The 15,593-nt window shown below is 44.6% G+C and overlaps 1 protein-coding gene and 1 long non-coding RNA gene across 3 annotated transcripts in view; one reads left to right on the top strand and one right to left on the bottom strand.

The window, feature by feature from the left end:
• Positions 1–8,190, bottom strand: part of LOC120306167 (hexokinase-1) — a 67,507-nt gene extending 59,317 nt beyond the window's left edge. Inside the window, exon 1 of one of the 2 annotated variants that reach the window (XM_039338875.1) lies at positions 7,809–8,190. Coding sequence is in view for 1 of the 2 variants with exons in the window: in XM_039338874.1 (XP_039194808.1) it covers positions 6,869–6,931 (63 nt within the window). In the remaining variant the exon portion in view is untranslated. Of the gene's footprint in view, positions 1–6,868; positions 7,756–7,808 lie in introns of those variants that run through there. The other variant, XM_039338874.1, reaches the window with a different exon arrangement.
• Positions 32–4,048, top strand: LOC120306171. Its single transcript, XR_005556185.1, has 3 exons — positions 32–91; positions 612–713; positions 3,839–4,048. It is a non-coding gene; the product is annotated as an uncharacterized LOC120306171 (long non-coding RNA).
• Positions 8,191–15,593: the final 7,403 nt, after the last annotated feature.

The following is a 15,593-nucleotide window of genomic DNA, read 5'->3' as shown; positions in this document are numbered from 1 at the left end:
ATTGAGACTCTAGAAAGAGTACAGAGAAGAGCAACAAAGATGATTAGGGGACTGGAGGCTAAAACATACAAGGAACGGTTGCTGGAATTGGGTATGTCTAGTTTAATGAAGAGAAAGACGAGGGGTGACATGATAGCAGTGTTCCAATATCTCAGGGGTTGCCACAAAGAAGAGGGTGTCAAGCTATTCTCCAAAGCATCTGAAGGCAGGACAAGAAGCAACAGATGGCAACTAACCAAAGAGAGAAGCAACCTAGAACTAAGGAGACATTTCCTGACGGTTGGAACAATTAATCAGTGGAACAATCTGCCTCCAGAAACTGTGAATGCTCCAACACTGGAAGTTTTTAAGAAGAGACTGGACAGCCATTTGTCTGAAATGGTATAGGGTTGGACTAGATGACCTCCAGAGTCCCTTTCAACTTTATTACTAGTACTACTACTACTACTACTATTATTACTATTATTATTATTGCTATTATTACTATTGCTATTATTATTATTATTGCTATTATTATTATTATTATTAATCTTCAGCAGCCATCTGGAAAAGAAAACTATCCCAAAACCGTCAACCATACAAAAATAATAATTATTTATTTATCCCTAAAGAAGACCCAGACATCTGGTTCTGATGAGATTCCAACAAAAATGGAAGAATGCTACATCTACTGCAACCAGATTGCCCAAACAGCTGAAACACTCAAGAAGATGGTACGTACAGTAGTTTTACTAACTTCTACCACAGCGGTTGTCAACCTGTGGGTCGCGATCCCTTTTTGGGTCGAATGACCGTTTCATAGGGGTCGCCTAAGACCATTAGAAAACACATATTTCCGATGGTCTTAGGAACCGAGACAACACTCCGCCTGGCCTCCTCCGCCATTTGCAGAGAGGGAGAGAGAGACAGAGAGGCACTTTCGCTTTCCTTCTCTCTCTCTCTCAGGCAGACTTACCTCCTGCAGGGCTCCTGATTGGCCCTGGCCTGGGTGCCCCACCTCCTGGGAGAAGCGCGGCCAGGGCCTCGTAGCCTTGGAGCCGCCCAGGGAAGCCCCGGGATCCCTGTTGGGAGCGGCCCGCTGGAGGCTCCGCTGAGTGGGCCAACCCTCCTGCAAGCGCGGCCCAAGGGAGACCAGCCCCTGCAATCCCCAGCCAGCCCGACCATTGGACCTGCTGGCCAGGAAGGCGCGCCGGAGTCCAGGCTGCCGGGAAGGAAGAAGGAGATTTAGCAAAGGCAGGAGAGGAAAGCCGCCTCCTGGGGCCCAGCGCTGGCGGTAGCTTCCTTGCCATCCTCTTCCTCCTCCCCTTCTTCCTCCTACTGCCCCCAAGGTGGCTCGGGCGGGCGCAGGGGCAAGAGGGGTGCCTGGGGGGGAGCAGCCAGACTGGACGAGGGGCTGGCGGGCTGCACGGCACCAGCCCCCACCATGGCTCTATCAGATGGATGAAGGGCAAGGCCAGGCAGCAGGGGGGCGGCGGCAGCGGTTTTCTCACCCTTGTCCTCTCCTTCTTCCTCCTGCTGCCCCCAAGGCGGCTCGGGCGGGCACCAGGAGGAAGAGGGGTGCCTGGGGGGGAGCAGCCGGGCTGGTGGGCCGCACGGCCCCAGCCCCCACCGCGGCTCCAGTGAGGAGGACCAGGCTGGGCAGCACGGGGGCGACGGGGACCCCCGATGATGCAGCAGTGGCCGCCACTGCCATCGTCCCCACGCTGCCCAGCCTTGTCCTTCGTCCATCAATGGAGCCGTGGTGCGGGCTGGTGCCATGCGGCCCGCCAGCCCCTCCGCCAGCCCGGCTGCTCTCCCCAGGCACCCCTCTTCCGGCTCCCACCCAAGCCGCTTTGGGGGCAGCAGGAGGAAGGAGGGGAGAAGGGCGAGAAAACCGCTGCCGCCGCTGCCGGCTGAGCTGCGGCACCGACCTGGTCTCCATGCCTCCTGATTGCCCGGCCGCGCTCCGCCCCCGGCCGCCCTCCGCACCGCGCAGGAGTGTCCCCCACACCGCCCAGCCCGCTTCCCATGGGGCTGCCGGGCAGAGTGGCTCCTTCCCGGCTTGCCGGGCTAAGGGGCCTCGGAAGCAGCCAGGGGGCAGGGAAGAGGGTGAGGCAGCAGCGATGCCTGCATGTGCGTCGGAGGCCAGCCGGCTGGGTCGGGAGGGGAGAAGCGGCGCCTTCCAAGCAGAAGCTGGTGCTCTGGCCACACCTCTCTCGCGTGCAATGGGCTGCGCGGCGTGGAAAGGGGCTCCTGCGACCCTGCCGCTGCAATGGCTGGAGGGGCAGGCAGGTCCCGGGGGGCAGCTGGGAGAGGGCAAGAGGTGCCGGGATGAGGATGGGGGGCTCCAGGTTGGTGGGTGTGAGAGGGCAGCCGGTGGCTCCGAGGCACGCGGATCGTCCACGTGACTTCCGAGGCCCTGGAGGTGCCGCCGCTTGGCTCTCCACCAGAGCCTCCCCCCTCCCCAGGCAATTGTGCGGAGCTGCTTGTGCGTCCTTGGCAGCGCCTCCCCCCTTCAATCTCCTCCCTTCTCAATCTTCTTCCTTTCCCCTTCAATCTTCTTTCCTTCCTTCTATCTTCATCCCTTCCCCTTCAATCTCTCTCCTTCCTTCCTTCCTTCCTTCCTTCCTTCCTTCCCCCTTCAATCTCCTTCCTTCTCCATCTCCTTCCTTTCCCCTTCAATCTTCCTTCCTTTCCCCTTCAATCTTCCTTCCTTCCTTCCTTCCTTCCTTCCTTCCTTCCATCTCCATCCCTTCTCCTTCAATCTTTCTCCTTCCTTCCTTCCTTCCTTCCTTCCTTCCTTCCTTCCCCCTTCAATCTCCTTCCTTCTCCATCTCCTTCCTTTCCCTTTCAATCTTCCTTCCTTCCTTCCTTCCCCTTCCCTCCCTCCCAACATTTTTGAGCAAGGAAGAGTAAGCTTCTCCATCGAGTATTGCTATATTGTTTTTGTGATTAATCACTATGCTTTAATTATGTTCAATTCGTAACAATGAAAATACACCCTGCATATCAGATATTTACATTACGATTCATAACAGTAGCAAAATTACAGTTATGAAATAGCAACAAAAATAATTTTATGGTTGGGGGTCACCACAACATGAGGAACTGTATTAAGGGGTCGCAGCATTAGAAAGATTAAGAACCACTGTTCTACCATCTTCAGTCTCAATGACAAAGTGGAATTTACTACAGGCCAGCTACAACTTGTACATGCTCAATCTAGATCTTCTAAATGTTTTTAAGTCCTTATTTCACTTAGATTTACAGACAGACTTTTGTGACTGAGGAATTGAAAACAAAAGCAAGAATTTTAAAGTAGCAGCTAACTATTTTGTTAACATTTACTTATTTGGCAGGAGCACAGCGTCTACAATGGAACTATGGCTAGCAGCTGTCAGACTTTAAGCAAATATTAGTGCTCAAGAAATTGATTTGTGGGAAATCAGCCCCCCCCAGAGAAGGAAATATTAAAAGGACAAAATATATTTCTTCAAAGGATCTCAAAGAGGCAGAAAAGCATGTCCAGTTTTTTTTTTTTTTAATAGCTCCAAGTCTCCCTCCCATAAGCAGAAACCAGCTCTGTAGAAATGCAGATGCAAATAATCCAGGAACGTTGGAGCCCTCCAGGTAGAAGCTTAGGAAGACAAAGAGACCTAAAATCTACATACACTACCCAAACTCTAAGATAGGACATAATAGGATTCACCCACAGATGCCAAAGGGGCACACTCAGACTCAGGTCAAAATACATGACACAGGAAATACAAAGTCTCAAACAGGAACAGGAAATAACCTCATCAGCCCCAGAGGGTATAAAAACCCACTCCCTACATGTGCTCTCTCTCTTTTCTTCCAGAGCCATCTTTCTGTCTGGCTCTCCTCTTCAATAAAGCAGTCACCATGTTGTTTATTCCCAGCTTGGACTGAACCATGATGAAGAATTTTTCTTCAACAGTTTCTTTTCATGTTTTTTGAATCAATTTGTGTCCCACATCCATCACATCTGGGCTACTCTATGAACACCTAATTCAAGTGGCTTTCTTATTATATTTGCTTAAAACATCAATGTTCTCATTTGTCTGTATTTTTACCAACCATACAACTCTGTGCAAGATAAAAAAAAAAATCATGTCATAAAGAGCAAATTCTTATTCATATGAAGAATTCTGCAACATTAAGGGGTTGTCTCAACATCAACTATCAAAATTGGACTTGCTTCCATCTTACTTTGTTTCAGTGGAGTTCATCATGTTGTTTATTTCTGTCTAAACATATACTATTAAGTTTGAAAACCATAGTTTATGGCTTAGCACTGACATATGAATCAGTCACTAATGTATTCAGAAAACCATGATCAAAACAAAACAAACCATAGCTTAGTATTGTGGGAAGAATCCAGAAAAATAAATATTTTGGGAAATATTAAAAAGGCAGAATATATTTATCCAAAGGAATAATAGAGAAGATCTTAAAGACAGAAAAGCGAGCCCGGTTTTCTTAATAGCTCCATGCAGAAACTAGGCAGAGGCCAGCCTTTAGAAATGCAAATTCAATAATCCATTCAGGAAGGTTGGGGTCAGGAAGCTAGAAGCTATGAGATTAGGAAGACAAAGACCTCTAAAATCTATATACCTCAGCCAAACTCTAAAAGACATGACCTTTGGGAACATAATAGGATTAACCCACCAATACCAGAAGGGCACACTCAAGACTCAGGTCAAAGTACATGAGACAGGAAATACAAAGCCTCAAACAGGAAACCTCAAAAGCCCCAGAAGGTATAAAAACCTACCACTCCCAGCAACATGTGGTCAGCTTTCCCACAGCCATGTTTCTGTCTGGCTCTGCTCTTCAATAAACTCCATAAACTTCTTTCTAAAGCAGTCTCCCCTTTGTTTATTCCCAGCTTGGACTGGACCCCGATGAAGAATTTTCTTTCAACAGTATAATGTATAATCCCAATTTCTCTCTCTCTTTCTCACACATACACACACACTAGAATTACAAGTTATCACAGTCGTCTAATTAATATTGATCACCTAAAGCTTCTTCATCTTCTAGAATAAGATATTCACTTTTCCAACAAGGCAGCAAAACATAAGAATTCTGAATATGCACAGGACCTCTAATATCTAAGACCTGCTTCATATTTTATGAAGCATCAAGATTCTTTTCAACATTTTGTAGGAAGACAGATGATTTATTTTAACTTAGTATTACTTTACTACTTTATTACTATCACTTTTACAGTATCATTTCTATTTTCAATTTTAAAGTTTTATGTTTTCAATTCAAAACAGCTAAATGCAGAGTATTGATTTACCTATTATTTTAGTACCAATACCAATTATTTTTCTTAGTGTTAAGAGGAGATATGTTCATTCTCATACAAAAAAAAATCCACCAATATTTTATCACAGCAGATGAAATCATTGTTTCTGCATATTCACAGTTGGCTTCACTTACTTTATTTTAAAGTATTGGCTTTGTTTTTGCATATTTATGATAAGGAGCTGAAGCATGAAAAAGGTGATACAAATATTTTTAATAAGGCAAAAAAGAAATGGAATCCAAAGGAATCTGGTATTCTTTTCCAACTTTTCTTTTCTAACTAGCAAGTTTTACTATAAGGCATAAGGTCATAACCTTCATCTGTCTGCTACCATAGATTCTCCTCCTACAAAGAAACCAGGAAGATATTACTGTACTCAGAACAGAGTGGCTCCCCACCCTGGCCATAAACTATTTCCTCTGTTACTGCCATTGCTGTCTGTGTATATTTTCATTATTGCAAGAGCTACATGTTACATCATTTAGAAAAAAAATCTTAGGAACTCCGAAGTGGGTTCCATCTCATATTAAAATCCATTAAGAATGTGATTGACACAAAATACATTAAATATCATCGGATGAAAGCCACTGATAATTAATAAAACTTGCTTTTGAGTTCATAAACAACATTTTTTTGCAAGTCACAATATAGTACAGGTTTACTTCCTTATTTTAAGCAATCGGCAGCACTTTCTTCCAATACAGAACCACTCACTTGTAAACCTTTCATTCCTAATAAAATAGTAGTATTTCTGCAAAGCCTGTTTATTAACCTTTGCCTACAACACTGAGAAAATTAAAAATTAAAATAATTAACAAAACTTGGCCCCGCACCCTGAACCGAAGCCTGCCAGTCCTAGAAGCAGGAAATGTTTCGCAAACGTTAGGACTATTTTAGTTTTCTGAGACAACTTCAGGTAATCATTACAGCTGCGGAAGAGGTCTAATTTTACCCATTTTATTTTTGTATCAAACGATCTCCATCTGGAGTCATGTCACCGGTTTTGGTCGCTTTATTTCGGGGACCTTTTGTGGGAATCGCCACTTTAATACCACGAGTTCATCACAGAAGCCTACGGAGGTGACCAAAAATTTGAGGCACGTGCCGAGCCACACTTCGGGGCGCCGCCAAGTCTCGCTCCCGCTCTGCATCGGAGAGGTTATCGTTAGGGGGCACTACAACCTGCCTCGGTAAATACCGGCAAGCAGCCCCATCCCCATACACTGATTCTGCACACAAGGAGGCAACCTTAGGCCCTGAATCCTCAGTCCCTCGTGGACGACCCGCTCGACAAGTTCCGCCCTGAGCGGGAAGGGAGGGAACCATGACGGCGGCGTTACGCATCGCCGCTCTGACACCTACATCCCCGTTCAAGGACACTGCAGCGGGCTGCCAGCGGGCCGGTTCTTTCGGCTATTCCGTCGCCTGCCGAGCCGCCCCGGCAAGTGACGGAGCTCATTCCCGAGACACAAACCAGCCAAGGCAGGTGCGCGCGTTCCGCGGCATTCCAGCTGCAGGCCGCGGGGCTGCCACCTCGCCTGACCCGCGCCTTACCTTTTTGACCTGATCATCCTTTAATTCGGTGAAATAATAGGCCAGCAGCTGAGCAGCGATCATCCTGCAATCTGAGGGGAGTCCCAGGCGGCTTTGCCAGACAGAAGCCCCGAGAGAGAAGGCAACCCAGAAGCTGGGCGGGGGAGGATGGAGAAGGAGGCGCGCCGCTTCCCGGCTCTCTGACCACGAGAAGGAAAAAAAAGACCACAGAGGTCCCGTCCTCAACCCCGCCGGGGGAAAAAACGATGCTCCTTTCTCTGCCTTTCCTCCACGCGAGAGTGACTAAGTCGAAAACCTGCCCCCTTCCTGCGCTGCCATTGGCTGAGCCGGGCGAGATGGCCAGGCAGGGCTGGCAAAGAAACCTCGCCGGCTGGCGGACCCCCGTCGCCTCCTTCTCTCAGCAGGAAGGGGAGGAGGGCCCTCCGGCCATCCCCGAAAAGGGATCCCTTCCCGCACGTCCCGCACGTCCGCTAGCCTTCCCGAGGCATCCGGAGATCTTGCCTCGACCTCCCTAGGGAGGAGATTAAGCCGCGAGGCAGAGGCGGTTCCCGCTCTCCTGCGCTCTTCCCGCTCCGGAAGAAGCCAGGCCCGCGCGTAAAAACGCTTCTTGAACTCGCAAGGGAAGGTTTGGGGAGGGGGGTAAAAAAACACACCCCGGCGCGTTTCTGGATCGCTGCACAGACCCGGTGGGTCAAAAAAAATGCGGGATGCCTTTGGGAAGAGGGAAAAACGTGACAAAACGGACCGTCCCGACCCTGGGAAGGATCTGAGGTGATCTCTTGTTTTGTGTGGGGATCCTCGGCGCGCGCTTTGGATCCCAGGCCAGGGGGGCACGGCGAGTGGTAGGGAGAAGCAGGGAAAATCGCTGTGTGAGACGCCTTGGGAGCCGGAGTAGAAATCTAATAAAAATCTAAAATGTTGCTCACAGATAATAAGCTACCTCTGTAAAGATGCGGACCTATCCACTTCTTATTCCATTTTCATCCCACCATTTGAGGCATGCATGCACTAGATTTCTACCCACAGCTGTTTTGAATCAGATATAAATGTGCTGTGTCATAGTAGCGATACTGATGTGTATTTCTAGGAGTCTGGTAGCATCTTTTCTGGCTAACATGGTTTATTAAAAGGCATGATCTTTCCTGAATAGCAACTCTTGGTAGCTTACGTTTTTTAACACAAAGTCAGAAAAGGTGCTACCCGGTGCCTGATTTTTTTTTTAACTACGGTAGACTTAACATCTCTCCTTTTACTGTTCCTGTAGAGAGGATTTCTTAGCCCTGAGCTAAAGTGGGAAAGAAATAGAATAACATAGAATAAAGAAGAATAAAGTATAATAATAATAATAATAATAATAATAATGAAAAATCACTAAAAGCAAAAATCATGTGTCTGCATAATCTCTGAAAGAAAGCTGTGTTAGCAAAAGCTGTATTAACAGTACGTGAATGACCTAATGCATATTTAGAAACATTGTATAAAAGTAAAAACTGCCTTCATTGTATTCCCATGAGAAATGGACCTAACGTGTGAGAAACTATTTGAATGTTACACAAAAGTAGATTCCATATACAATGTAAGATTCCATCTATGCTTCCTTTGTTCCTGAGAGAAAGAAACCTATAAAGCTTTAGTTTAGACCCTCCCCCCTTGTTCAGAAATTTGCTGATTGTTAAATCACTTCTGAACCTTTTTGCGCAAAAATAAAGATCTCTCTTTCACCCATGGAATTTCGTATATTTTTTAAGGCTTTATTTTTCCACAAGATTTATGGCGATTTCTCCGCCGGGACATTTTTAAGGGCTTTTAAGAAAAAGGATTTAACCTTCCAAGACGGATTGCCCTGGTGGGCCCCCCCCCTCTCCTAAACGACGACAGCTCCAAAGCCGGCTTCGTAGCTTTTGACTACGAGGAGACTTCGACGGGAGGAAAGGGAATTAACCCATCAGGAAACATTCCAGTCTGAGGATCCATGAGGGTGACAGACAGATCTTAAATCAACAAAGGAGTCTGGAAAACGCCTGCAGGCAAGTATTGTAAAACAGGGGAAACCTGATCCCTTTTGGATCGGAAGAGGGGACTGATCACCCCCTAGAAGGCAATGGTGGCGTCCTTAAGCCTTCAATAGGCAGGATTGTGTGGGAGGTTAAACCATTGTAGCTCATGCTGAGTGATCGATGGTAGTGTATTAGAGAAATGGGTGGGAAAAAGTCAAAGGAGAGCATTGACCAGACGCCACTCCAGTGCATGTTAAAGAATTTCAAAAAGAGTTTTTCTAGGGATTATGGAGATCCAAAACCAAATCCAGCCATGTTAAAAAGATTCTGTGAATCTGAGTGGACTGCCCTGGGCGTAGGGTGGCCAAAAATGGGATCGGCGAATCCCGAACTCGTTGCACGGGTTCATCAAATTGTGACTGGAAATGTTTATTGGGACCAGTACCCCTATGGAAAATCAACATTGCACAGAGACCCAGATGGTTAGCAAAATGTCAGATAGAGTATGCAAAGATATATTTGGCAAGCCAAAAAGCCAAGCCTCAAACAAAAGCTAAGATTTTCAGCCAGGAAGATAGGGAGGAAATTGCCAGACCACCCCCCTACGTTCCTAGAAGAGAAGAAGGGAGAATAAATCAGAAAATTCCACTCCCTCTGCCTGAAAGAGAAGCCCAATTTCAGCCAGAAGCCGGTGAGGAAGAAAAATTAGCAACAGCTGAATCCCTTCAAGAAACAGATAAAAGCTTGAATAACTTTGAAAGTGAAACCTCAGTTTCTAGCCGTACCAGAAGCAAGTTAGAAATAAAAACAGAAGAAAATATTGCCCCTCTAAGAGAGGTGTTGGTTCCTGGACCAGATAACACTAATATTTCAATGCTTCAATATGTTCCGTAACTGTGACAGGGAGGAGGAACGCAAATCAGATCAAAAAGAAAAAAAAAAGAAAGTTGAAATGTTAGCCGTGGCATTGGGAGGAACATGCCTAGGACCCAATCAGTGTGCCATCTGTAAACAAGAAAGACACTGGCAAAGGGAGAGCCCCCAGAGGAATGGCCAACCCAGGGGACAATCTCGCCAATATGGAAGAGGAAGAGGATTTAGAGGGACTTTCCAGAGAGGCTTCAGAAAGAGCTTCAAAGGAAGAGGGCATCCAGTTTATCCCAATCAGACAGAGGAAAGAGAAGAAAACATGATCGGCTTAGCTGACATGGAATGGGAAGACTGAAGAGGACAGGGTTCTATCGCCCCACCCCCAGAGCCCATTGTTAAAATAAGGGTGGGAGGACAGGTTGTCCCGATGCTAGTTGACACGGGAGCCACCAGATCTGTCCTAAATAAATCTATTGGCAAGCAATCAAATCCTTGTGGTAGCCGTATATTTAAAAATTCGCCAACGTGCTTTAGTCAAGCCCTAGCCCAAGATTTTGCTTATCTGAAGTTATTGAGACAAGAGGATTGTTGCCTTCAATATGTCGATGATGTCTTAGTAACTGGCCAAAGCAGGGAGGATTGCTTTGAAAACAAGTCCAGACTGCTCCAATTGTTACAAGACTGTGGTTATAGAGCATCCAAAAAGAAAGCACAATTAATTCAAGAGACTGTAATGTATTTAGGCTATGAACTTTCACAAGGACAAAGAACTTTGGGCCCCCAGAGAAAGCAAGCTGTGTTACAGATTCCCATCCCACAAACAAAACAGGAAGTTAGAGCCTTTTTGGGAATTACAGGCTTCTGTAGAATTTGGATTCCTAACTTCGCTCTCACAGCTAAACCATTGTACCAAGTTTTAAGGGGACCAGAAAAAGAACCTCTTTTGTGGCAAGAGGAACAAACCCAAGCAATGAGACAATTGCAACAGGCTCTCACCACAGCCCCTGCCCTAGGACTACCTGATATATCTAAGCCTTTTTCACTTTATGTGGATGTAAGACAAAATGTAGCTTTAGGGGTCCTTACCCAAAAACAGGGAAGTTGGAACCGCCCTGTCGCTTATCTGTCAAAACACCTGGACATTTCTTCACAAGGCTGGCCCCAGTGTTTAAAAATTCTAGCAGCAGTTATGCTATTACTGCAGGAGGCAAACAAGTTAACCTTTTCAGCTCCAGTGACTGTTTATACTAGTCATGCCTTGCAGACAATCATTGACAATAAAGGACATTTATGGATAAGTAATCAACGAATGCATAAAATACAGGCTCTTTTATTAGAAAATCCACAAGTTACACTGCAACAATGTTCAACTTTAAACCCAGCAACTCTAATGCCAATTCCTGATTCAACCAAACCTGTTCATGACTGCATGCAAACAATAGAACTACAATATTCTTGCAGACCTGACCTTACAGACCAACCCTTGCATAATCCAGACTATCAATGGTTTACTGATGGTTCTAGCTTTATGGATAAAGGATGTAGATACTCTGGTTACGCAATAGTTTCTCAAACTTCTACTGTTGAATCAGCACAGTTGCCTAGTCAAGCCAGTTCACAGTTTGCAGAATTATATGCCTTGACCCGTGCATTAGAAGTAGCAGCGGGAAGGACTTTAAATGTATATACAGATAGTAAATATGCATTTTTGACAATACACGCACATGCGGCTATCTACAAAGAGAGAGGATATTTGGATTCCACAGGCAAAGTTATCCAATATGCAACTTTGATTAAAAGACTTATCAAGGCAGCACAATTGCCATCCAAAGTTGCAATCATCCATTGTCCTGGACATCAAAAAGACTCAAGCCTTATTACCCAGGGCAATAGGAAGGCAGACAAAGAAGCAAAAAGAGCTGCATTAGAAGGTCCCCCTCTCCAATCAGATGTCACAAGGTTCATGTATCTAGACACTTACTTAGAACAACTTGATCCTACATATACGAGGGAGGAAACTCAAAAATTACAACAAGATGTACAAGCCAAACTAGTTAAAGGCTGGTACACTTTACCTGATGGACGCATTGCTGTCCCTTTGGCACTTGCTCGCCCACTTATTTTTCAGGCACACAAGCAACATCATTTGGGAAAAACTGCATTATTACAGCAACTTGAACGATATTTTATATTCCATTTGCTTCTTCGCTAATAGCGGATGTTTGTTCTCAATGTACCATTTGTGCCCAAACCAATGCACGCCAAGGACCAGTAATACCACCTGGCAGACAACCAATCGCTTATTTTCCTATGGACTATGTTGTTGTTGATTTTACTGACATGCCTAGAAGTAAGAAATATGTAGCATTGTTAGTAATAATTGATACCTATTCAGGATGGATTGAAGCATTTCCAACTGTAAATAAGAAAGCTATACAGGTTGCCAGAATATTTCTTAAAGAAATTATTCCTAGATTTGGTTGCCCTTCTAGGATTTCATCAGATAATGGCCCTGAATTTGTACACCAAATCAATCAGGCTTTAGCCCAAGCATTAGGAATTAAATGGAGATTTCATTGTGCTTTCCGCCCCCAATCGGCTGCTAGAGTGGAAAGATCCCATAGAACAATTAAAACACTTATTACCAAATTTTGTTTGGAAACTCATCTACACTGGCCAGATGTTTTGCCTATGGTTTTGTATGCAATCAGACTGGCCCCCCGCACTAAATTACAACTTAGTCCTTATGAGCTCATGTTTGGCCGTCCTCCTTGCCTGTTTAAACCTGACAGTCAAGGATGGCCCGATTTGGCACATAAGGGGGGGGGGGGTAGATCAACAGAAATCGTTACATCAGTTACAGCTTCATAATTTGGCCGTTTCAAAATTGCGCCATTATATGATGGAACAACAACCCCCTCCAGTGGTTACAGCAACACATGGGTTCAAGCCTGGAGATAGAGTGTGGGTAAAGCACTGGAAATCAGATCCCTTGAGCCCAAGATGGAAAGGACCGTATACTGTTGTCATGTGTTCTCCTTTGGCAGTGAAAACCCTGGAAGGAAAATCTTGGATCCATTGGAGTAGAGTGAAAGCAGCTGCACCTGCAGATCCGGTGACCTACAAGGTGGACAAGACTGACAAGCCTTTGGTGTTGAAATTTACAAGAAATACAGCAACGGGTTCCCAAGACACGGTGTGATCAACAACCTTGCTGAGACACCCCAGGAAGCTGTCTCTCTACGCACGGTGGAAGATATGAGGATTCTACAGCTCGTAATATTTGTTAATTATTTAATATGCACACACATTCCTACACAAATCAGTACAATGGCTACACGAGAGGTCATAATGCAAAAACCCTCTAATAAAGAATTATTGAGTAGCACACACCAAGAAAGAGCAGAAACACAGGGAAACCAAGGTTGTCAAAACTGTATCAAAACTACAAAACAAGGAAACCAGATAACCAAGACTTTGATTTACCATACAGTTAAACCAGAAGGGTGTCAAGATAGTTCTCCTGACTCTTGTACATACAATAGAACTATATATAAAGTTTGTAGAAAAGGTGTCCAATATCAGTGTTATAACCCGAAGTCTGATCCTGATCGTTGGGCCTTACAAATCAAAACACATAGAACAAGAACTAGCTATAAGGACCAGGCACTCTTAGGGATCTCCCAATGGAAATCCAATCCACACTCCAGTTTCAGCGTCACCTTTGATGTTTGCAAAGCAGCTAATTATTGGACTCCAACATATGGTTGCGGAGGGATCGGTAATATTCACAACTTTATCCCAAAACATAAATACTTGTGCCCACCAGATGGATGTGCGGTCAAATGTAAGTGGTGGTCATGTATTAAGTGGCATACCCAAGACCCAAAAGAGATAGACCACATCTTGTTTGAAAAGAATGAAACAAAAGCAGATTCCTGTGGAACGGATAACTGTAATTTGGTGACTCTCACAGTCAAGAATGGCAGTTGGTTCCTAGAACAAAATAGGTGGGAAAGTAAGAAATGGATGTTTGGGATAGGAATAGATACAAATGGCTATGACCCAATGTCAGAAATAGAAGTCAAAATTATAACTACAACCAAAAGACCAGAACAAAAATCATTATTTTGGTCATATTATGAGGAAATGGAGAACCTACATATTCCTGAAGTATCTAGACATGTAACCAATACCTTTGTTAAGTTAGCAGAAGACATTGCCCATACTTTAGGCGTGTCTAACTGTTTTGTGTGTGGTGGAACAAACATGGGAGAAAGGTGGCCGTGGGAGGCACAAGAGTTAAATTATACCAAGGTACTAGAAATGTCTAAAAATAATAATTTAACCTATACAAGTGGGAAAGATGGTGATTGGGGTCTCACTTCCAACTTGGTAGGACACGTATGTTACTCAAAAAACAAAACAGAATCTTGTGTAGCAGTAGGTGACCTCCTATGCACAGGGACATGGGAAGATGGTAAATGGTGGGAACCAATGAGACCACTGCTATGGATCCTGGAATTAACAAGGCTGCTATGACTATGAAGGTTTATAGGCCTGCAAGTCTTGTTAATTCTAGGGTGTATTATAATTCCTTGCTTGATCCCCTGTCTTATAGCCATGATTCGGAGAATCTCAGAAAGTACAGCCCAATTAACAGCGAAACATGAAACAATGTTAGCCTTATGGGAATATAAAATGGTACCTTCAGGAGATCCAGAATCAAAGGTAGAATAATGGAAGTTTAAGCTAAAAAAAACTTCCAAAAGGGGGGAGTAAAGTGGGAAAGAAATAGAATAACATAGAATAAAGAAGAATAAAGTATAATAATAATAATAATAATAATAATAATAATAATAATAATGAAAAATCACTAAAAGCAAAAATCATGTGTCTGCATAATCTCTGAAAGAAAGCTGTGTTAGCAAAAGCTGTATTAACAGTACGTGAATGACCTAATGCATATTTAGAAACATTGTATAAAAGTAAAAACTGCCTTCATTGTATTCCCATGAGAAATGGACCTAACGTGTGAGAAACTATTTGAATCTTACACAAAAGTAGATTCCATATACAATGTAAGATTCCATCTATGCTTCCTTTGTTCCTGAGAGAAAGAAACCTATAAAGCTTTAGTTTAGACCCTCCCCCCTTGTTCAGAAATTTGCTGATTGTTAAATCACTTCTGAACCTTTTTGCGCAAAAATAAAGATCTCTCTTTCACCCATGGAATTTCGTAAAAGTCCTTATATTTTTTAAGGCTTTACACCCCGGCGCGTTTCTGGATCGCTGCACAGACCCGGTGGGTCAAAAAAAATGCGGGATGCCTTTGGGAAGAGGGAAAAACGTGACAAAACGGACCGTCCCGACCCTGGGAAGGATCTGAGGTGATCTCTTGTTTTGTGTGGGGATCCTCGGCGCGCGCTTTGGATCCCAGGCCAGGGGGGCACGGCGAGTGGTAGGGAGAAGCAGGGAAAATCGCTGTGTGAGACGCCTTGGGAGCCGGAGTAGAAATCTAATAAAAATCTAAAATGTTGCTCACAGATAATAAGCTACCTCTGTAAAGATGCGGACCTATCCACTTCTTATTCCATTTTCATCCCACCATTTGAGGCATGCATGCACTAGATTTCTACCCACAGCTGTTTTGAATCAGATATAAATGTGCTGTGTCATAGTAGCGATACTGATGTGTATTTCTAGGAGTCTGGTAGCATCTTTTCTGGCTAACACGGTTTATTAAAAGGCATGATCTTTCCTGAATAGCAACTCTTGGTAGCTTATGTTTTTTAACACAAAGTCAGAAAAGGTGCTACCCGGTGCCTGATTTTTTTTTTAACTACGGTAGACTTAAC

This window comes from Crotalus tigris, unplaced genomic scaffold (assembly GCF_016545835.1).
Source record: "Crotalus tigris isolate CLP2741 ecotype Arizona unplaced genomic scaffold, ASM1654583v1 scf7180000017722.570129, whole genome shotgun sequence".
NCBI lineage: Eukaryota > Metazoa > Chordata > Lepidosauria > Squamata > Viperidae > Crotalus > Crotalus tigris.
This window is presented reverse-complemented; position numbering and strand designations above follow the sequence as displayed.